Source organism: Cladophialophora yegresii, assembly GCF_000585515.1.
Source record: "Cladophialophora yegresii CBS 114405 chromosome Unknown aczIN-supercont1.3, whole genome shotgun sequence".
NCBI lineage: Eukaryota > Fungi > Ascomycota > Eurotiomycetes > Chaetothyriales > Herpotrichiellaceae > Cladophialophora > Cladophialophora yegresii.
Genome location: NW_006913047.1, coordinates 430,462 through 453,329, shown reverse-complemented (window position 1 = coordinate 453,329; position 22,868 = coordinate 430,462). Strand labels below are relative to the sequence as shown.

The 22,868-nt window shown below is 53.4% G+C and overlaps 7 protein-coding genes across 7 annotated transcripts; 5 read left to right on the top strand and 2 right to left on the bottom strand.

The window, feature by feature from the left end:
- Window positions 1-2,293: 2,293 nt before the first annotated feature.
- Window positions 2,294-4,918, top strand: A1O7_03858 (uncharacterized protein; the record flags this gene model as incomplete). The annotated part of the gene is made up of 6 exons (XM_007757875.1): window positions 2,294-2,563; window positions 2,622-2,717; window positions 2,769-4,289; window positions 4,362-4,596; window positions 4,647-4,773; window positions 4,822-4,918. 6 exons carry the CDS (start codon window positions 2,294-2,296, stop codon window positions 4,916-4,918), a joined length of 2,346 nt encoding a protein of 781 aa, XP_007756065.1.
- Window positions 4,919-5,668: 750 nt separating this feature from the next.
- Window positions 5,669-6,074, bottom strand: A1O7_03857 (uncharacterized protein; the record flags this gene model as incomplete). The annotated part of the gene is made up of 2 exons (XM_007757874.1): window positions 5,669-5,868; window positions 5,933-6,074. 2 exons carry the CDS (start codon window positions 6,072-6,074, stop codon window positions 5,669-5,671), a joined length of 342 nt encoding a protein of 113 aa, XP_007756064.1.
- Window positions 6,075-7,241: 1,167 nt separating this feature from the next.
- On the top strand, window positions 7,242-8,564 carry A1O7_03856 (uncharacterized protein; the record flags this gene model as incomplete). Its single annotated transcript, XM_007757873.1, has 1 exon — window positions 7,242-8,564. One exon carries the CDS (start codon window positions 7,242-7,244, stop codon window positions 8,562-8,564), a length of 1,323 nt encoding a protein of 440 aa, XP_007756063.1.
- Window positions 8,565-8,890: 326 nt separating this feature from the next.
- A1O7_03855 (uncharacterized protein) lies at window positions 8,891-10,441 on the top strand (the record flags this gene model as incomplete). Its single annotated transcript, XM_007757872.1, has 1 exon — window positions 8,891-10,441. The coding sequence occupies one exon, from the start codon at window positions 8,891-8,893 to the stop codon at window positions 10,439-10,441; it is 1,551 nt and encodes a 516-aa protein (XP_007756062.1).
- Window positions 10,442-13,648: 3,207 nt separating this feature from the next.
- On the top strand, window positions 13,649-15,373 carry A1O7_03854 (uncharacterized protein; the record flags this gene model as incomplete). Its single annotated transcript, XM_007757871.1, has 1 exon — window positions 13,649-15,373. The coding sequence occupies one exon, from the start codon at window positions 13,649-13,651 to the stop codon at window positions 15,371-15,373; it is 1,725 nt and encodes a 574-aa protein (XP_007756061.1).
- A 1,313-nt stretch (window positions 15,374-16,686) lies between these two features.
- On the bottom strand, window positions 16,687-20,654 carry A1O7_03853 (uncharacterized protein; the record flags this gene model as incomplete). The annotated part of the gene is made up of 2 exons (XM_007757870.1): window positions 16,687-19,384; window positions 19,432-20,654. 2 exons carry the CDS (start codon window positions 20,652-20,654, stop codon window positions 16,687-16,689), a joined length of 3,921 nt encoding a protein of 1,306 aa, XP_007756060.1.
- A 254-nt stretch (window positions 20,655-20,908) lies between these two features.
- On the top strand, window positions 20,909-22,309 carry A1O7_03852 (uncharacterized protein; the record flags this gene model as incomplete). Its single annotated transcript, XM_007757869.1, has 1 exon — window positions 20,909-22,309. One exon carries the CDS (start codon window positions 20,909-20,911, stop codon window positions 22,307-22,309), a length of 1,401 nt encoding a protein of 466 aa, XP_007756059.1.
- Window positions 22,310-22,868: the final 559 nt, after the last annotated feature.

Sequence of the window (22,868 nt, the reverse complement as noted above, 5' to 3'; positions counted from 1 at the left end):
TGCAGGTCGCATGCATTTCTTTGCAGCTGGCTCCAACGAGCCCAGCCATAGGCGTCGACGAGGACACATCCATTTCAAACCCACGTTTGACCACGGCCCAATGATGGCGGAAAACAAGCCCTTCTCCGCCTAGTTTCTCAGTCAAGTTTCTCACACGATCTGGCGGTTGCAGGTACCAGATTACTGCATGTTCCTAACTATTCTTTTTTCGCTTCGGATACTCGGGCCCTGTCGTGCCTGGATCTTCGATCTCGATTACTCTTTGTATATCGGAACATTCTTTGACAGCGCAGGGGCTAGTTATTGAGCTGTCATTCGTATCAAGAGCTGTGGATATTCTCCTTTCTCTCCTGCCCTGTCAATGACAGTTCTAAATTATCTCAAAGCTGCCAACTTACGGGGTGGCAGAAGACAGCCTGCCTAAAGAGGTGTAGCGCTCAGGTCCCGAACTCTCAGGAACGAGGCACGCTATGGGATGACTAACCAATCTCGCTCTCGGACATCTATCGCAACCGACTCCACTGGTGTTGGTGACATACTGTATAGCTTTTCTACAGCAATGGTCCCAGCATCGAACCCTACCTCTCTTCTTGCTTTCAGATAATCGGGCGGAAGTCAAGAAAGCTGCTCTTTGCGTCGATACGGAGTGTTGTGCCCTGTAAAGGACGGTAGAAAGGAACATCTTCGGGTGGCTTATCCGTGAAGCTGCTTCATAACTAATCTTGAGGCGTCACATCCTCTGGGCGGCATACGACGAAATCCCACTTCTACACAAGAACATCTGCTGATTTTCTTGCCATGGCTCGGGGTTTTTCGGAAGTACGTATTCGTAGTGCATTGATGACAGCCCGATGTCATTACAGAGATCCTGCCCTGATAAACGAAATGTGACGATTGTCTCATAGGTACTCCGTACATATCGAGCTATATGTTTGGAACAGTTTGAACTCCTGGGGTACTGACGATAACAACTGGCGCACTGAGGAGTCTAGTACAGTGATGCAGGATCTTCCTCCACTCCATTCAATGCAAGAAAGATGTTGAAACACTGTTCCGTCTCTTGCCGACCGAGATTGGGTCAATAGGGATCTGTGGTTCACCGTACTGTGCAATGTTGAATGTGCCTGTTGAAAGGCAGAAGGGCTGGTTAGCGTCCGTGTATGGCTCACATCTCTGTTGCTGTCTTCTTGTCTAAACAGTCAGCCCATTTGCGCTTACTCGCAGAGGACCAGAGCCGGCGTAGACTGTTTCTTCTTGTCTTTCAATCATGCCTCAGCAGTTGGAACATTTCGTGAAAGCAAGTATGTTCAGTCGTCGACACCACGGAGGAAAGTGCTTGCCAACCACCGATAATCTCTCGGCGCTGGCACCGATAAGCTTATTCCGCATGGTGGCCGCCAACCGCACGTTCTCCACGCTTGACCTCGACGTCATGGCCCGCCTAAGTTGCAAGCCCAAGTCATCGATTCTGCGGGCACCAGGCCTAAAGAAGCCTAAATGCATTGGTCCAAGCGGTTGGCAAAGGGGCAGGTGCAGGTATTTCGCGCTGGAGTTGGATGCTGAGCATGCGCATTTACATATCCTTTCCCCACCTGTTATCATTCAGCTGCACGTCGACAGCCGCTTGCCCTACCCGCCCACCATCGCAAATTCTGGTTGCAGATTGCGCTTTCCCGTTCTCCACTGCCTGCCTTGTCCACAGTGCGAGTACTCGTACGTGCCTCATGATCCTGGCGAATCGCACCTGCTCCTTGCGACGCATGTCTCTTGTCCGAGCCTGCCGTTTCCACTCCATATTTGCTGGAGAGCTGCTTGTCCATCCGGTGCTACCCAAATGGATTGCCCAGCTGCTTCTCAAGGAACTGCGAGCCCAAAGTCCGGGCAGATAATGACACCTTGCCGTCGCCACTACTACTGCGGCTACTAGTCGCTGTTGTTGGACTGAAGATTTTCCGTGCTTTCTCGTCTCACCTTCACACTCACACAGGTCTGACACGTCCATCGACGTCCTCACTGTCGCTCGTTTGTCCTGGATAATCCACAGATTGAGTTTGCCTTCTTGTCTGCGGTGATACCTCCCACCTCTCTAAATACAGTTCGGCTCCCCGGCAGCCAATCATCGATTCGAAACACCTCCATTGCACATCCATGTGCCTGCGATTGTTACATCTTCCGTATACAGCTGGGCTGGATCTGTGACATCCTGGTCGCGGCGTTGAGCTCAATCCCTGCATCATCGTATTATCCATGAGCGGCTTATAACGCCCTCGCTCCCGTCTCATCGCACACAGTCATGCCGTTCTTCAAAGAGCTGCGCCGACGATCAAAAGCCAGTTTCCGAACTTCCGATTCCTCAACAGAGTCGAATGGTACGGTGCCAACTGCCAAATCCTCATCCACCCTCAACTCCACGCCAGGAAGCACCACACCGCCGTCCACCTATTATGCCAATGGGTCTTCTCATAATGTATTGGGCAGCGTTAAGAGCAATGGCGACACCCCACCTCCGATCCCTCAGAGACCAAGCGTCATGGTGCCAAGCTCAAACCGCAATAGCATGATAGTAAGAAGAATGGTTACACCGATGGCAAAGAGAGATCCCCGAAGCTGACCTGGTGCAGGCTCTGTCTCCATCTGGCTCCAATGGCACCATACGAGTACCTCCGCCGACCTCCATGTACGCGCCCCGGGTGACTTCTATCTTGGACAACTCAGTGGTAGGTCGAAACACAAGGGACGTGGAATGGTAAGCTCACATGCGGAAATAGGTCCATCACAAGCTGCTGTTGGTGAATGGAGAAATAGGCGATCCCAATCAGAAGCCCATGGATGGCAATTTGACGGTTCACCACGACAAGGACGGACAGGCGTTTCCACCTACCAACTGGCCAGTCTCAGATTCATATTTCAAGGCTTTGATCTACCTATCACCTGGCTGGAATAGAATACGCTTCGACTTCACGTCGCCATCATTGAGCCGCCACAGCAATGGGGTCACGCCTACGATGCATTCCTCCTACATTATGCTAAACTACCTTCCGTTGAATAGCGCACCGCCTTTACAGCTGGTGATCCTCGTTGGGAAGGATTCACCCTGTACATACGATGCGGTACCGCAAAGAATACAGAATGAAGGAAATGACCTGTCGATGGCCATTAGAAAGTTTCGAATGGCTGCTCATCTGTGGCAGACATTTACGGCCGAACAGATGTATCGACACAAGTTCGGTCGCAGATGTTTCAGGTTCGAAGAAGAGTGGCAGACGGGCACTCTGTCCATCCGGGACTGGGAGATCGGGACCATGAAAAATGAAACTAGGATTCATGTTGTACGCTCAGACAGAACTACCGAAGAGCTGCAGAGTCTTGAGTATGCACAGCAATATGGTCCGGCGGCGAAGAAGGGGGACCTGTACTCGATTGCTGCAGATGCTGTCAAGAAACATTTCAACATCCGCCCTGGACAGAAGCAATACGTCGCTTGTATGCTTCTCGATTCGCATTGGGATCCAGACGCGGGCACAATCCGAGGACATGCTGCGCTAGGCGGTACCGGTGATGACCTCGGCCTTGCCATTTTCGGTTCTCACGCTCTTCAGAGCTACCCATCCTCCATTGAAGAAATAGTTCCAGCTTTCAGTGACTGCACACGGACAGATACCAAATACGTCGCAAACGATTGCAATGAGTCTGGAAGCAGTTGGGAAGCTGCGAATATCGGCATTGGGGCTCATCTGCATGAAGTTGGCCACCTGTTCGGCTGTCCACATCAAGAGAATGGAGTCATGCTCAGGGACTACGTCCGGCTAAATCGAACATTCCTAGTCAGGGAGCCGTTTTCAACAAGAACGAAATCACAAGGGCTGCCGATCTGCCGGCCAGAAGACGAATGCGCCTGGCATCGACTCGACGCTCTGCGATTTCGGCACCACCCCTGCTTCAGAATACCCAGCGACGAATCTCTGCCACAAGACGACAGCATCCAGTATTTCCCGGTCGGCAACGGCAGTGTAATCTGTTCTGCGGCATCAGGAATAGCCTTCGTTGAAATTCGAACGCCCGATGACGAATTGTGCCGACAGTGGCTTGATTTCACCACAACCGATCCTCGCCGCAGCGTCATGCCCCGACAAATCTCCCTCGCAGAAGCTGATATCCGAGCACGTCTCCCTGAGGACAAGAAGAAAGCCAAGGTGTCTCTCACCATCTTCTGCGGCAGTTCTCGGAGTGAGCAGATCGAGGACTTGGAAGATCTCTTATCGAAAAAGAATATCGTCGCACTACCTCATGTAAGGCAAGCACCGAAACGTGACGAAGGCTTGACGATGAACGCCTTCAACAATGTTGTCGGGCTGGGCAAGTCCTTCGACACACGGCTGGGCTTCCGAAGCAAAAAGTTGGGCCACTCTCAGCTAGAGGGTTCTCAACCGATCGAGTTAATTCTGGAGAGCACTCATCTGCAGACGAAACTTCTGACTTCTGTCAGGGTGTATTCTGGATATGCACTTGACGGAATAGAGTTCTGCTATGAGGATGGTCACAGTCAGCTGTTCGGCAAGAGAGGAGGTAAGCCTGGTGGGGATGAGTTCTTCCTGGGTAAGCTCAACTTCCGTCGTACATGCTATGTTCAATTCTGACATTATTAGATACTCGGCGTGGGGAGACCATCCTCGGTTTCTACCTGCGCGCTGGCCTGTGGATCGACGGAATCGAGATCTTGACCAGCACCGGTCGGAGATCAGGTGTCTTTGGTAATGCAACCGGTGGCTCGGGGTAAGTGCTTCACGCTCGGCCGGTCTGGATTACCTAACCGCGAGATAGGCACACTTTGATGGCCCCTCGAGGTTACAGCCTCGCAGGAATTTCTGGCAGTTGTGGATCGTGGGTGGATGGTTTCCAGATCATCATCACACGATAATGCACTTCTGGAAATGATTACCCTTCAACAACGAGCGTATACATACGATACCCTTGGCGGCCGCATTTTCAAATTCGGGGGAACCAACATTTTATCATCTTCAGCCGGCGATAATACTTTCTGTTGGCATGGTACATATCGATATTGGTCAGCGTCTACCACGACATCGACATTAATGTTATTTCACACTTGTACGAACTCGAACCATCCAGAGGCTTAACGAGCCACACATATGATGATGGCGTACGGGAAAATATTCACGGTAACAAAGGGATTATTCTAAAGTCACGAAGCTGTACAGACTCAAAAAGTTGGAGAGGATGCTAAGTGTGTTTGGAAGAGGCATTTTGTAGCCGGTGCAAGCCACGGGATCCACAGATGCCTCAGCAGGATGTACATGCTTTGCCACGATACCACATAGAGGTGAGCGCTGCAAGGGTTTTAGCGGGCACATGGGCCGGCGAGCCCCAGAATGCGCGGCCAAGTACCTCGCGCGCTTCTGTCTCAATATCACTAATGAACCCAAACCACTGTTCAGCCGAACAGCGAGACGGCCGTACCAGACAGCTGAAAACTCCTTTGGCTCCCGATCTCATTATTCCAAGCGAAATGAAGCCACACGACGCCTGCGGTAGGTGTTCGGTTGTCTCTGGATGGTGAGTCTTCGGTATGATCTATATGCACAATACGCTGCTTTGATGCTTTTCTTCTCACGCAGAGACGCCCGGGTGACGGACTGCTCGCGCAAAGCTATGACTTGACTTGATGGCTGAAACTAGTCCTGGTGACTTCACTAGCTTGTGACTCGTCAACCTGTGGTTTCAGCTCGTCCGTGATGTTTTTCTCGTCCTTCCATGCCAGAGCGACAAACTTGGTATGACTCCCCCGTGCCACGATCTCGTCGTTCTTGTTCATGAATTTCACCGAGGTGAATGCCAAGGTTTTGCCAACTAGGAACAATCCAGTCAGCAAACATCGTACCCAAGGGCAGAGGCAGGTGGAATTGTCCCGTACATTTATCACATATGACTTCACCTTTAACCAGGTCACCTATTTTCCCGCCGGCGTTCAGATACGTTACACTGATATCGGTTGACACGCCAGTTGAATATAGGCCACGGGAAGCCAGGGCCAGGGAGCCGCTGGTGTCGACCATGGTGGCGAGGGTCGCGCCATGGAGTATGCCGAGTCGGTTTGTATGGTGCTTTTCGATGGGCAGCTCGAAATTGACTTTCCCAGGTTCAGCAGCTACTATTCGCAACTATGCACAGATGCCTCAGTTTGCAGTTTGTAAAGGACTCCTCCGTGGCCATTATGCATAGCAAGCTGCTAGTTCTGCGCATGATGGAGCTCGCATACTTACGCCATCTATCAACCTGGAGCCATGCTTAGTGCAAAGTTCTTGCCTTTCCCGTGTCAGCCTTCTTACCGTGGTTCAACGCCCGAGCTTGCGCGAAAAGACTCCCACACCTAGCTCCTTGTCAGCCACCCAGTACCAGGGTCAACTGGATTCCCCAAGCTTACCGACCGCACAAACTTCAGTGCCGACATGGTCACGCCGAGCTCCGTAAAACGCCTTCGACAAAGCCCGACGATCAGATCCAAAGCTGCAAGGTGGCTAAAGCGAATAGCACCCGTATCAGCAGTTGATAATCAATTGTACAGGGAGAGCAAGCTCAACTCTGAATCGAGTCAATTGATGTCGTAGGTCTCGACGTCCCGGCCATGAGAGCCCGTCTTGGTATCTCGGAAGCGGCAACCGGATTACAGTGTCAGGACCCAATGCTTCACCGTACCAAGCACCGGCCATTTCCAAGCTGTGTTTAAAGCTGCTCTTCTTTCCTACCTTCTCTCAGAGTGTTTGCGTTTATAGGTTGGGCGCCAAGTTGCCACAGCATCGTCTCGATCCTCTGTGCGTAGGATGAGTTATTTCTACTGACTTTGTGCCTGTAGCCGCGTCATTACACAATGTCCGCTCTCCGCCCCGAGCTGTGCCTACAAATACGACAGGTGGCTAGCGTGGGCTGCAAGCGGTAAATTGACTTCGGCGGTCCAGCCAGTAAGGAATCATCTTCACCCCCAGCATCCTCGAACATGGAAATGCACCTATCAGGCATATCCGTTATCGGCTCGATGCAGCCAAAGTCCGCCAAAGTCCATGACCAGGCCCATGCCTCCAGGCAGGCAGCCTGGATTTTTTCAGTGGCCCATAGCAGGAACCTCAAGCAATGTCAGACTAAGACCAGCTGTTGCCTTCATCAAAGACATACATGGCCTGCGCCTGTGACCGGATGATACGATAGTGAGCAAGATCCCGACAATCATGACGGAGAAGGCCAAATCAGGGCCTACGAAGCCCATAGGTGGGGGTCCAACCATTCGCAAACGCAAGGCTCATAAGAAGAGTCGGTTCGGATGCCGCAACTGCAAGCTCAGAAGAATCAAGTGCAATGAGGCTCGGCCGAATTGCGAACAATGCCTGCGCTTCGAAGTCTTGTGCAACTATGGCCCTAGCGTACCGGATCTTCAGCCTTGTTCGGCGAGTTCCAACGTCGTCCAAATGGAGTCTGTGCTCGACAAGTCTCCGCTTCTGACAGCCCAACCTGTTCTGGATATGGTGAGCGCTTCCTTGCAGGAAGACAGTCTTGGGTCGGGGTGGAAACCAGGGGTAATGCGATTCGATAACGCTGACCTGGCGCGATTGGACAAATTCCAATCACGCACGGTGCTGACAATCGGTGTCAAACGAGTGGCTCGTCTTTTGCAGCAAGAAGTCATCCAACTCGCTTGTACACATCGGTTCCTGATGCACCTTGTGCAGGTGGTGACAGCTTGCCACGACCGTTATTTGTGCGGAGTTGCCACTGCGAGACCAAGCCGAGCCGAGACATATCATATGAGCCAAGCTCTGGCAGCCTTTCAGACGATCTTATCTCGACCGATTCACCATGACGACCGTGATGCTTTGATGCTGGCATCTTCCCTCCTCGGGGTCGCAAGCTTCTTCAACCTCGAAGCGTCCACCATCGAGGAAGTATGGCCACTGGCCGATTCTGACATGTCGTGGCTCAATCTGAGTGACGGCAAACGGACAGTCTGGAAGTTGGCCAAACCGTTACGGGCCGAAAGCCTTTGGCAAGAGGTTGGTCGCATCTATGATCGAGATCATACGCTAGCGACTGAGCTTTCTGAACACGTCCCTTCGATCTTTGCTCATCTGTTCAGCAACGACCTATCATCGCAGTCTGCTGCTGCCAACCCATGTTATAAGACGTCACGGGCTCTTCTGCCTTTACTTGAGCTCGAGTGCAATGACTCCACGTGGCTCCAGTTTCTCGAGTTCCTCTGCCACCTGGACCCTCCTTACAAGCTCCTGCTCCAGCAACGAGACCCTTGGGCCCTGCTTATTCTGTGTTATTGGTATATGAAAGTGTGCAGAGGCGCTTGGTGGGTATCATCACGCTGTATTCTACAAGGCCAAGCGATTTGTCTGTATCTCGAGCGCTATCATTCGACGGATGCTGCCATACAAGCGGCGTTGAAACAGCCGAGACTGGAGTTTGAAGCTGCGCAGATGGATGGCTGGGGTGGTATCTCTTTTGTTGTGCATCGTCCGCAGTCGGCAACCGTACTGCAGTGGATGTAGTGTCCTCATCGAGCTCAGCACACCTATCATCACCACCGACGGTCCCACTATCGCAGTGAATGAAGTCAATATTGTAGTTTGGTGAAAGTGCATCACAATTGACTCTCAGCCTCGTGGCTCGTGGCAAGGCTGTCGCATGTCTTGGCATTTTTGCGCTGTTTTTCCATACCAGTCTGCTTGACCAGACATCACTGTTTCTCCCTTTCGCTTCACCTCCCAGTCATGCTAGTCATCGGGAACCGAGCGACATTATGATAGACCGATAACACGAACCAGCTCACGGGGACTCGCAATTTGTGTAACCTTTCTACGCAATCTCCATCAGGATGGCGGACACGACTCTCCAATCGTGGGAATACCTCGAAACCCTCCCAGGCACGCAGTTCTACCGGCTGTACAGGTCGCCATCCTCGGCTCTCGCAATCTTCAGGAAGCGACTGTCGGCACTGGCGAAGTCGTTTGTCATGATGCTGCTGTACACGCCTCGACCGATGTCGGTCAAGCAGCTGGAACTTTTCGTGAAGGAAGGCAGCCGTGGCGAACGTGAATTCGCCTTGGATTTGTTGCACCGATACCACATTTTTCGAGATGTCACGCTTGACTCGACAAAGGCATATGCTCTGACTCCGGACTTTGCAAAGTCACTGCGACGGGCTCTGACGGGAGCCGGGGATAACCGGTCGTTTGGACAACTGGCGAAGGTGCCCGAGCGAGACCGGGTCAGTATTTCAGAGCTAGACGAATACTCGCGCCAAAGATGGGAAGGCATATTGGGGTATATGGTCGGGTCTTCGGCGATTCCGCTCCTCGAGAACGAGCAGTCGGCCGCCATCGATCCGGCACCCGGCGTCATCGAACTTCTCAAGGCAGGGCATCTCATCGAGGTGTCCGGGACCTACAGTCGAGGCGGCACCGCCAAGATCACCAAGGAAGGATTTGCATTTGTGCTGCAAGACATCAACACGCAGGTGTGGGCACTGCTTTTTCTGTACGTCGACAACGCGGAGCTGCTCGAGATGGACAAAGTGGATGTGTTATCATTCCTGTTCCTCGTGTCTTCGCTCGAGCTGGGCGTTACCTATTCTACCTCGACGCTCGACGACACGCAGCACCGGATCCTGTCCGACCTGGTGTCTCTGGGCCTCGTTTACCAGCCGGCCGTCGACGACGAAGGCACACCAGCGGACTACTTCTATCCGACCCGCCTCGCCACCACTCTGACCTCCGACTCGGCAACGACCCTCTCTGCCACCAACACCCAAGTCGGCACCTCGCTCTCCCAGCCGAGTGGTACCAATACCACTTCGGCCACCAACCCCACAGGGACCCAAAAGGGGTTTATCATCGTGGAAACAAACTACCGCGTCTACGCGTACACATCGTCGCCGCTCCAAATCGCGCTGCTCAGCCTGTTCATCAACCTCCGCTCGCGGCACCCCAACCTTGTGACCGGCAAAATGTCCAAATCCAGCGTGCAACGCGCCGTGCAGGCCGGCATCACCGCCGAGCAAATCATCTCCTACCTGACCTCGCACGCCCACCCCCAGATGCGCCGTCACGCCGCCGCCGAACAAGCCGCCCTGCAGGCCCGGGGGATCCAGACGTCGGAACAGATCGCGCGAGCCGTGCCCATCTTGCCGGCCACCATCCTCGACCAGATCCATCTGTGGCAGCTCGAGCGCGACCGCATGACGACCACGCCGGGCTTCTTGTTTCGCGACTTTAGCACGCACGCCGAGTATGAAGGCGTGGTGAGGTATGCGGATGAGACGGGCGTGTTGGTGTGGAAGGACGATGGGAAGAGGTTGTTCTTTGTGACCAGGTTGGAAGGGGTGAGGGGTTATCTTGCTGAAAGGAGGAATGCGGCAAATGGGTAGGCGTGATGACAGTGCCCGTGGGTGTGGTCTAGGCGCGAAAATTACTTGGGATATAGAGTCCACAAGGAGGCGCTAAGGGCATTGAGTGGATTCTCACAGGCATGGGGTAGGTAGGGAAGAGAGCGTATCACCTGGGCTGGCGCACATGCACCACGTGCAAATGCTATAACATCGATAATATCCCGCGTGTATTGATCGGCTGCTATGCCATCGGACATGTTATCCTGGTGGCCCGTATGACTCTGTGCTCCTGTGATTGCCGTCGGCGACCACATCCTGCCTCGTATGCGGCAGTCCATATCCTAGAAACTGTACTTTTAACAAAGACAATGCGCTGCGCTGTACTGTATTGTGCTGTGAAGTGAAATGATATGCGACGCACGGAGGTGCGCCAAGGGAGTCGGGCGTGTGTCCATTCGCGTGTTCTGCACATCTATCATCACGTGTCGACGTGTCCCAGCGCACTTGGGACCTGAAGCAGCTGGCGTACGAATTGAACATCACAATACGATCTGATGCAATGGGGGACGACAAAGACAGGAAATAAGGTGAAGTAATATAATTCATTGGCGGTGGTGTCTTTCCCTCACCATCTGGTCGATGCTATGTCTATACTATCGCTCTTTTTACCACTGTTACTATCGTTCTGCCTACCGCTTTTGCCATCGCTCTAGCTATTGGACAATGAGACGGAGAGTTGGGAGTCGAGTGGAAATACCTAGACAGGAAGCTTGAACAAGCCCGTGACCGTCTCCGTGACGCATCGATCAGCGCATTGATTTGGGAGCAAGCAGCACGAAGCGCCGTCAAAAGTAGACTTAGTTAGAACTTGACCGAACGATGAAATGGGCACTGCTGATGCTCCTGGCTATCGCCCTTGCTATCGCTTCCTACTGTCTTGTATCGCATCGCATTATATTACACTCTATCACGGTGAGGGGCCACCAGCCACCCACAACATAACTCAGTATCCTACATTAGGTACAAGATGAAATCAGGGGACTTCATCTTCAACAACAAAAGACCTCAATATGGCTGACAGCCGCGCTGCACAACCAAGCACAACCCAGCACATGATGAGCTCGCTATCGCTGTCAGTGACAGAAGCCGAGGTCGTGAGCTTCTCGTTGTTGCGGTATTGGTCTGGACCCGGACAAACCTGAGGGACCGGGAAACTAGAGTATGCATTTTGAAGTTGCTGCCACCTCAACGCGTGATCGCCTGCGAGCTGCCGTGACTGGACAAGTCACAAGTGTGCCAGACATCACGAATAGTTTCTGTAAGGGGCCATTCTCACTGTTATCACCCACATGCTTCATTGTAACGCGGACGTCACTTCCACGTCATGTCCTTGTCTTCACATTGACAAAGACTGGTCTCTTGATCCTTACTCAGACTACAACGGACTGGACTCAGCCCGTGTTGGGCGGTGGGCGGTGGGCGTTGCGCTACTTCTGGCAGATGACGACCCTGTGGCTGAGAGAGCCGTTGACAGATCGTACTTCACCACCCTATCCATGCTAGACCTAATAACTCAACTACCTAGGTAGGTAGAGCGATCTATACGTGGCTTCAGTACAGAAGAATTGCATCGTAGTAATTGTCGGGCACGAGATTGATTATACATGAAATGGGTACATCGGACGTGCGTATTCGACGTCGCTGTCATCATCGCCATCACTATTGCCATCGTCTTCATCGGCGTCATCATCTCTCGCCACGCCATTGTCTTCCAACCCGTGCTAACCCAAGCCCATCTTGTCCGCTCCTATGCGCTCGTACCCAAAGACAGTAGCTCTATGCATCTACCCCTAAGACTGTAGCCTCGTACCAGTAGTTAGCGTAAATCAGCCTCGTATGAAACAAACACCAAGGGCTTCAAGGGGCCCCCACTCCTCCGCGTTCAGACCCCAAGCGTTCGATGTCTCCTGTGTGCATTTTCGACTGCCCTGTCTTCTGTCCTTTCTTGGACCCATGCCGCTCCTGATTTCGATGACGCGTTGGGACGTGTGCGTGGGACATGTGACAAGTAAGATCTCCGGCTGCGCCGGGCTCGGCTGAGCGGACAGCCTTGGTACTTTTCTTAAGGGTTGTCTTGACATCCACGTCGGCGTCTGGCATGGGTCACAGATCGAGTCGACAAAGCCATTATATCCGGTTGTGGAAAGGGAGGTGTGCTCTGGCTGTACTGTGTGTCGAGACTGTTGATATGTATGGCAGAGACACAGTCCTGCAGTGCCATGGACGTGTTGTAACTCGTAAGGAAGGGAGGTTGGCAGATGGCTCGCTGGTCGGGTGAGTGGCCGACTGGGGAAGGGTCGACTGATGCCTACAGCACTGAAGCCCACAGCGCTGAAATGGTCGTCGTTGCCTATCTCCCATAGATGGAAGTTGAGGCGCTGTATACCATACGCATCCAGCTCGCTCAAACGGTGTGTTCCTCGTAAAGGCATTGATATCTCGTGCCGTCGCTGAGGCTGTTCATCGAGCAGGTAGCCGGCTGGTGGAAGGGTTGGTCGATGCTCACAGCGCTAAAGCCCACAGTACTGAAATCGGAGTCATTGCCCTGTCCCACCGATGGCGGTTGAGACACTGCATACTCATCTAGTTCGCTTGATAGGATGTGTTCCTCGCAATGGCATTGATGTATTGTGCCATGATTGAGGCGGTTCCTCGAGCAGGTGGCCGCCGCTGGACACTCAAGAGATGACACGCGGTCTCTCCCCGTTCGCCCAGGCGATTATGGACCTCGCCGTCACGTTGGACGTCGACGACTAAGCGACCAAACGTGGCATAGCCTCCCCAGGGCAGCTGCTTAGTCGCTTGTTGTTGTTTTCTTTCACTGAACCGCACGGAACTGAACTGCCTCATGCTGAACACTCACTTCTTCATGCGTGTGAATGTCTCTTTCCCCGTCGTCACGCTTGTCCATCAGTCTTGTCAACGTTTCCTTGTCAAGTCAGTGGCTGTCTTTCACTTCTTGGTAGAGACCATCTGCAGCAGAGACACTATCCTGAGGAACAACAGCCAGCTTTTATCAGGTTCCGAAGGAGCAGAAATCGTCCACTTTGTCTGTGTGGATATCGTGTGAATTGGTCTTGTCCTCCTTTCAAGACGTTGTGCTTGAACAATTCCCAGAAGCATCCGGCGACAAAGACACGATACTGAAGTCTCAATCCTCGATATCCACTCCCTTTCAAATCCACAATGGATTTCAACAACGAGAGACCCGGCTCGGCAGCGACGACCACTTCTTCTCCTTCCGAACCACCGAGAAAGCGACAGCGCATTTCGACCCCCTCGACTCAGCCTACACGTAGCCAAACCACACGTAGAGCCAGAACCCCGAGAGAAGCAGCACGACAGCGCGCAGTTGATCTCCTCCTCCGCTTTCAAGCTCTCCCCCCGGAAGTATCACCAAAGCCACAGCCACAGTCAGAGACACCCTCCACCAGAGCCAGACCCAGCATTGTGCTCCATCACAACGTCCATCCTCAATGGAAGCACCTACCTTTCGAGACGCCGGAACATATCTCACTGAGAATCGCCATCAACGCGCACGAGAACGAGTCTGATATCGTCTACTATGCTCCCCAGTCAGCCAATGGGAAACACCTTCCTCCATGGACGCTCGACACCGCTCTATCGCTCAAGGTACCGCACAGAGCCGTAATCGCCACGCGAACAGAGGTAGATGACCTGAAGACACACTTGATGCTCTTTGGCGCAGATATGGACGAAGCCCTGAAGCACAAGGAGAGATATCAATCGCTGGAATTGCTAGGCGAAAAATCATCATCCACCGCGGACTGGTACCTTTCGCTCACCAAGATATGGGGACGAAACTCTACGCCCGCGCTTCTGATCAAGAACCCTTTCGACAAGTCGCAGCATGAGTTCTCAGTCCCGACAGTCATGGACCTGGAAGCACAGCGCGTGCGAAATCTTCTAGAGATGATCAAGAACGACTTCAAGAGGAAATCCGGCCTGTCGATGTCCGAGGTGCAGGACATTTTCTTCAAGAGAACCAAGATCATGATCGTCACGTGCTGTCCCACTGGCGATTCTCACAAGGCCACTCGAGACTTTGAAGAGAGCTTGCACGGCAAATGGATCAGCCAGATCGGGTTTCCGAGGCATCACGTGCGGTGTTTGGACCGTGCCAACGCGTGCGCACGCTACCACGGGGCAACCCAGTTGCGAGCACAGCTGGCGTCGGCGTCCAAGACGGACAACCCGGCGCAGTCCTTCGCCACAAACTTCGGCCGCACGGCGGTTGCCGTCGTCGACGTCGACGCCTGCTTTGCTGGCGTGTGCACCGCCTTGGTCAAGGCGCAGGACGGTCGTTGCTCGGCCAAGGCCAGCAACAAGTCGGTCAACAGCCTTCAGGGGCGGATCGGGCTGAAGAAGCCCGTGAGAGACATGCTGGACCGGGTCCACGGGCAGGTGATCCGCGCGGCGGCGTCCGAGTCCAGCAGGACTTACGAGGAGGTGCTTCGCGGCCTAGTCGATGAGTTCGGGATCGCTCTCGACTTGTTGGAGCCCGAGAGCAGCCACATGGCACTCTTGTTCCGCGAGCGCATCTCCCTCACTGCCTCTGGTGCCCGCGAGCTGCTTCTGTCCAGAGCCAGCGTGGAAGCTGTGGTGAGGGAGTGGCTGGCGCCCATCGTCGGCCTTGCCAAGGAGCAGCTTGTGCCCCTGGTACGCGGAGTCCAGCACACCAGGCTGCAGGTCCTCATGACGGGCTTCTGGACGCAGTCGCCATGCATCGTGGACGTCTTTACGGCTGCTCTTCGCAGTGAAGGCCTGCCGCATGCAGTCTCAATCATGGTGGATCAAACCATGGACAACTCGGCATCTGCCACGGTGGGGGCCTTGTGGGCAATGACGGCCGACCGCGACGGTTGCTGGGAGGAGGAGGTCACAAAGTGACCACCTGGCCAGGTGTGCCGCGTTGGAGACGAGGTGGGCGTGGACGTGCTCTGAAAGACGAGGCCGACACAGGTGGTTCGAATGCTGCAGTTGGACAATCGTTGGGAAGTGGACGCACTGTGTGCTTCAATGATGCATGGTGCCCAACTCGCTGCTGGCCGCGTCACTCAGGCGACCGTCGGGTCAAGAAAGCGATACTGCTTGTGTACAAAATGCACTGTGGCGAGAATCATGCAAGATCTCTCATTCTCTTGCCTTGCCTGGACGGGCTCTTGACCCAGTAACCCAATCAATCAATTGACTTCTCTAGTGCTCCCGTCCCTGCTCGTTCAGTAGCTCATCTGCCTCAGCGCCTTCCGACGACGATAGACGGCTCCGCATGCTGTAGGCAGGTGCTCAGCGCCTCCTTCGCCTCGATAGCCGCCTAAAAGTACGCACGAAAGTCATGCGGGATTCGATTCCACCCACCACGTGCATATCCTTGCCACAATACTCCCTACCCATCTGAATCTCGCTGCTTTTCCACAGCTCGGGCTTCATTCAAGCACGCAATGATCCGCCTTCGAATCAAAAGACATTCGGGCTTCAACAGGTCGCCGAAGAGATGGGGGTGTCTGACCCTTTAAGTAGCCTGATGCGGTCCAGGTCCAAGAGTAAGCACTTAAAAACCGGTGGAGCCAAGACACCCACGACACCCTGGAGTTTCAGTTCGGAATTTACGTAGGGACGGGCACGGAACTTCCGGAATACTGTGCACAGAAGCGCCTTTGCGGGCACACAGACAGATCTGCCATGTTGGGACAGTGTGAACGGACCATCGGCTCGGTCATCGACCTCGCGTTCAGGCCGCAGATGATCGTCGGCCAGCATCCTCTAGGTGGTCTTGCTCTCTGGGAGGCCTGTGGCTTGTTAGACGGCACGCAACGGATTGATTAGTCGTAGTGCTTAGAACCAAATGGATGGCAAACTGTTTCAAGGCCAATTTCGCAATACCTGGGGCCGAAGGTTATGCTTGCCTAGTTTCTCTGCGGGTAGTATGGTATTGTATTGGGTAGGTTATTGTAGGACGACGAACGCGGTCGATCGAATTTGGCTGCACAGTGAAAAAACGCTTGATGCCGCAGAGATTTCTCGCATCACTTTTCCGGGACATGTTGTCTGTCTGTACCGAGTCTGGCCCATCTGTCTCGGACGAACCGCTCAAAACATATCATCCGCTTCCGCAGCATCAAGAACTGCGACATGCGGAGAGGTTTCGACGCAGCTTATGGTGTTTGATGGTGGTCAGCCAACGTGGCCGAGAAGTCGATCGCTCATCCACCAACCTCCTCCATCTTTTCCCTCGCTCCCTTGCAGATGGTGCAACCTCCCACATTCTGGATTTTGTCCTTCAATAGACGCGCGTTGGTGACCTTGGAGCCTATTGATCTTGAGAACCGGGCCACTTCGAGGTCGTCTTCCTCGCCCTGACGCGTAGCACTGCGGGGCAAAAGCACTTCATCTCCCTCTGCATCCGGCCCATGCAGGAGGTGTGAGACGTGGTAAACGTGGCCACAGGCGAAACCGACTAGTGTTTCGCTCTCATTCTCGTGGAAGGTCTTGTGGCAAGAGGCACAATGTCCGGGTTTGATCTGAGCTTCGCCTTCAACTTGCTCTTCGCCCGTCCGTTTTTCGTCCGTACCATTGGTGGTTTGTTCGAGCGGTCGCCTGATCTTGGGAGGCGGGGGTACAACCTCGAATTTGATGCCCCTCCTCCGGCCCCTTCTCAAGGTCTCCATCCCTACGGCTACCTCGCTGCTCAGCACTCTTGCAACACCAGAACTGATGCTGTCTTGCAGATCGTACTCTCTGATCATCTTCTTGAGCCCGTCTTTCAGGCCCTCCACTTCGAGCCCCGATGGTATTCTTTTCACTAGGGTGATCGGGTCGATGGCCGTGCCCACTTCTGCCAGTAGACCTGAGATAAACCTTGGTCTGGACATGCTGTACTCGAGGAAGTCATCCCAGAGACTTTGATCATCTTGCTCTTTGGCGAAAGTGATGGCTGATGAGACATCTTTGAGCTCATCGATGATGAGGAACAGTGCTTTCTTCGTTTGGCCAGTCTTGCTCAGAAGATACACCAGCTCCTCCACATAATGCTTCTTTTCGCATACTTGCACAGCATTCTCGAAAGTGTATGCCGTAGAAGCTTGCAAAAACTCCATTAGCAGCTTGCGATCGTACTCTGCGAAGAGATCGACAGCCGTATCTGCAAACTGCTCAACTTGCTGCTTCCCAGTGTCAGCTGCCAGTGACGTTGCAACAGCAGAGTGGCCAACACGAGGCAGGCTAGGCTCTTCCTGTGTGCCTTCCCCCCGCCAAAGAGCTCGAAGATAGAAGAAGAGGAACGGCCTCAGCGTGGGTTGATCGAGCTGCGCAACAACCTCATCAGGCTCAACTACTCCAGCAGCGGCTTCGTCGACGAGTACCCTTATCGGGTCAGATGCCAATTCCTCCAGTTCTGCTCGTGAGGCCGATTTGAGTTGGCTTGGAGAGACTCGGAGTGTCACGAAGCTCGGAATGTCGTCTGCGATTGCGTCGATGAGATGATTGTCCTTGACTAGGGATAGAGCAGTATCCGCATCTTGCAGAGTAATGTAGCATCTGAGAGCATCGTCGTAATGTCCGTCGGCGAGGTACAATTTGGCCAGACTCTCTTGCAAAAGCCTCCAGTCCTGTGAGCCTCTGGGCGCGCCGCCACCCCGCAACTGGTCTTGGATTGCTGTCGTGATACTGCTAATCTCGAAAAGATCCGAAGGCCACTCATCGAGAAGCTCCTTGAACCGAAGTCGGTCAACTTCAATGTAGTGACCCAGAATAATCTCAAATATGGGGGATGGAAGAGGGGGTGTTAAGTCCAGGGTCGGGATGTGAGGCGATATCTCGTCAAACTTCTTGCTTTTAATGAAGACCCAAGCCCAATGCTCCCAGCGAGTTGTGGTATTGAGCACTTTCGCAGCAACTTCACCAGCTTCAGCCCACTTCGCGGCATCCACCAGCTGTTTCAGCCAGAGCTCGCCGATCCGACGCTTCTCCTTCTCTGCAGCAGAGAATCTTGCCTTGGGCTTGTTTTGCGGTGAGCTTGTTCTTGATGCGGAGTCGGCGAAGAACTCTGCAAGTGTTGCTTGTTGACGTGCTTGCGTGGGGCTTGAAGGAACGGCAGATCCAGACCTGGCAACAGAGCTCGCTTTGGATGGACTGGCAGGTGCCGACGATTCGGACGATCCAGAGAGCGTCCCTGCGGCTTCCGGGTGCTGGTCAACCAGTTCCCATGCTTCACGGTACTTCTCATTTTGTACGAACCATTGCACCCTGTCGCTGAGATTGCGTTTGATTGCAACGATACAGTCATACGGGCTGTAGATGAATATCTTCATGCTTTGTGCTGTGGCGATGGTGTTCATCTCATCCTTAGCGTTTGCATCGCTCGAGCCAAACCCAGGGATCCAGCCTGTGAGATAGTTGCGTTCTCTGGTGCTGCCAGTCCTATCAGGGCCACTGATACCACTTCGAATGCTCTCCGCTCCGCTAAAAATGCGATTAGCCCCTAACATGCGAGGCCCGTACATGGTTGCATCCCACACGCCCTGCCCTACAGTCTCAACGCCTGTTACGAGACTGGAGCCGACCGTCGTCATTCCGGATCCAATAGCGCCAAGATATCCTTTCTGTACAAGAGCAGCTGGGATACGGACAGGAGGAAGGATCCCGAGATGATAGTCTGAAGCAGACAGAGTCTCGAACCTGCTCACGGTTAGAGTATCGGTGTCCACTTCTTCCTTGGTATTAATATCAACAAGGCGTAGCTCTGGCTCTAATGCATTATGTCGTGCTCGGCGGCCTCGTTTGCCGCCTTCAGGTTCTTGTGATGCCGAACGATTTCCCTTGTTCTGCATATATGCAAGGACTAAAAGTAAACTGGGGGTATAAAGCGAAATTCCAGATATTGTACAGTCGTCAAATCGTATACTGATTGGTGGTCAGCGAACGCTTTTCTCAGGAGGGTAGGAACTCACATCGTAGCAACTTCAGCGCGCCCAATCTTGTTATCATTTCCGGCGTCGGGTGATCCAGGGTAGACTTTGATGAGCCATGCTGAGTCGCCCCAACCTATCAATATTTCTTCAACTTTGGGCCTCTCGACTTCTGGCTTGGAAGCCGTGCCATTAGCAGCATCAGGAGCCACAACATTCGAATCATCCTCGGCCTCAAGGTTGTCGCGATTGATCCACTCGGCGCGAGCTTTCCACACTCCAGCCATGTCTTCCCAGTCAGTCCGATTCGGCCTGTCAATATGGCTCATGCGTTTCCATTCATGGGCCGATTCACCACTCTCAAGCTTGAGGTTTGATCGCATGATCTTGATCCCATGTTCATTCACCCAGAGGACGTATTTGCCTGATAGTGACCATTTGATTGTACTGATGATGCCCTCACCGCTGTGCAAAACCTTGTCCGATCCAGTGTTCGATCCGAGGCCAATGGAACCCAACCAGCCAGAAGCGGCGGCTGCAGCTCCCGTGGTGGTGGCATTGGCACTCTTTCCGGCTTGCCCTCCCGTAGTCAGCACCAAAGAGCCAGCTTGCCCTCCAGACAGATACGTTTTGTCCGCCTTGTACTCGGGTGACAGTGCCACTGTCTGTACCGGCCTTCCAAAATTCCGCAGCTGAACATCTCGAGGGTCGACCAGCGAAGCAATGCAGACGTTGCCGTCAATCGAAGAGGTAGCGATGTAGATCCGGTTCGCAGGTATATCTGGGACGACAGGTTGCTGTTGCTTCCCTTTAGGTGCTGGTGAGCTAGATGGTGATTTGTCTCTAATCGACCCTAAGTCGGCGGCTGGCTTGCTTCCTGAGTCATAGCGGAATGGTACGATTTGGGGATTGTAAGGGGATATCGAGATGGCAGATATGCTCGCCGTATGCGCATGGTAGACGCGTACTGGACTGAACGACGGTAGAGCAAAGACATGGATGTTCCCGCTATGTGTGCCTACAATCATCTTATCTCCTGCAACGTGGAAAGCACTGGTCGCGTCGCCATTACGATATATCGAACTGACGTTCCTGGTCAAGGTGGCATACTTGAGGCGTGGCTCCTCTTCCTCTTCGTCTTCGCTTTCGTCGTCTCCGGACTCGTCTGCTGTCGGCTCGGGCTTCGATGGCTTCGGTGGGGTTTTGGTCGGACTTTGAAGCTTGTCATGGTCGTCTGGCTCAGCTGAGCCACCTCCCGCCGCCATACGAAGAGCGGCAGCGTCAATAGCGCGTCATTCGGATAAAGGAACACAGAGGGACTCTGCATGCTACAGCACCCGCGACTTTCTAATGACGAGCGCCAAGTCCAAGGCTAATACTCAGCCTCGTGGAACCCCGCAGCCTTGCCCATACCGAGTACGGTGGAGGTCAATGTCGCCGACACGCTCTACGCCGCTGCGCTAGAAATCGAAGTTTCCTGAGCGGAAATGCTCTATGGTCAAGCCGCAGTTTGCTCGCAATGCGCCAGGCGATTGCTCGCCCGGTAATCGGCTTCGGTGGCCAATCTTTGTGTATCAGCTGTCGAAGAGCTGGACATGGGTATGGGTATGATGGACTACGACAACCCGGTTTCCGGCCGCTTCATGCCTCGCCCATCTTCCAGCGAACCCGCCGGCGAGATTTCTTCTCTTCGAACCGGTCCCTACTAAATCAGACCGCCACAAGACAGGATGGGAACAAAGAAAAAGCAGATCCCGGCGTAGAATCGTCGGCGGCTGCCTCGATCCAGAAACGCAAGACTGCACGTTCTCCGGGCACAAAAACATCGCTAAGGCGGGTTGGGCTAGAAGCTCAAAGATCGAAGGCCGGGTTGACGAGACCGGGCCAGAAGACAATGGAAGGGACAGACCAAACACTTAAGCTAGTGACTGCATATGCTGTCGCAGACCAATTCGACTTGACGAAGGTCGTGGAGATTCTTCGCAGTAAAGGCTATGAACCTGATCCGCTGGAGACTGGTCTCTTCCCACAGGTGGTCCACGTTCAAATACCCATATCGTCCATTTACCGTTCTACGAATCCCGCCGCAGCGCATCTATCATCAACGGAGGTGGGAGATGTGTTCGTCTTCCCGTCTGGTACTCTAGTGACATGGGCACTCCCTGACGGCTTCACTTCTTACTTCGCAACTCGTACACTTCTGCCTGCAGCAGATAATCCCCACAAAGAGCCTATAGAAACCGAAGACTTGGATTACATCGAGGACTCTAGCCGGGAGCACAGCTTGATCCGGGGTGACACCATCATTCTCGGCACCAAGCGACCCGAGCATCACGACGACGAGCCAGCAGATCAAACCAAATCACAGTTTCAGAGCGTGGACACGGTGCTCACCAAGATCGCTTTTTCGAGTGGCTTTGCTCGTTCCACGAAGCTAGCCGTTCTTGAAACCAACCTCTCCACGTACCTTGCTTCAACAGCCGACATACCTGCTCTTCTGTCCAAAGGATCCCGTCTTCCCTTCAAACTCAGCAGAGATTTCATCCTGCGTAAGACAGGCCAATTGCTGCTCCTGCGCGCCCAACTCAACCTTTACTCCGAACTCACGGACAGCCTGCCTGATCTTTTCTGGGACAGCCGCCATGAGCTGAACCTGGAGAACTATTATGATCAAGTTGGACGCGCACTTGACGTGGGGATCCGCATCAAGGTGCTGAATGAGAAGATGGATTACGCCGCAGAGATTGCAACAGTGCTAAGAGAGAGGCTAAGTGAAAAACACGGCTTGTTCTTGGAGTGGACGATTATCGTGCTCATAGCCGTGGAGGTTGGCTTCGAGGTTCTCAGATTATGGAAGGAAGGGTTCTGGGCAGAGGTCTGGGAAGGGAGAGTTGGTGAGGCGAGGGGCAAGAGTATTTAGGTGGACAATGATCTAAAGAGTGCCCATGCCAATCATATGAAGAGAAGTGGAAAGACGAAATGCTCAGTCTATGAGCAGACGAAACAGACCCAGAGCGAAGTCTTTGACATCTTACTGTTCAGTGTACCTCTACACCCACTACAACAACGACTTCGCAGCTCACTGACCAGTACTGACAGGAAAGTGAGAGCACCATGACCCGAAGATCAGCCGCCCCATGCAGTACTCGAGCCTTGTATACACAGTACTTTATCAGACAGTTCTCAAGACCACCTCTTCTCTTCCACAATGACGACCCTTTGTTCCGTTGAAGATCATGTCGCTGGTGGACAACAGTAAGAATCAAGTGAGCCATAAACAGTCACAGCACCACGATGCCTCAGTTCAGAGTGACCAAACTTCAGAGAAGGTGCACAGATCGAATCAACCCAGCAACGCTATGCAGCATTCACACAGCTTGCCGGTTCTGTCGCACAATTGGTCCAGAACAAGGTCGATCTAGAACCAATGATCTTATTTTATGATTGGCCGATGAATGAGTTGATCTCAGTGTCAGCGA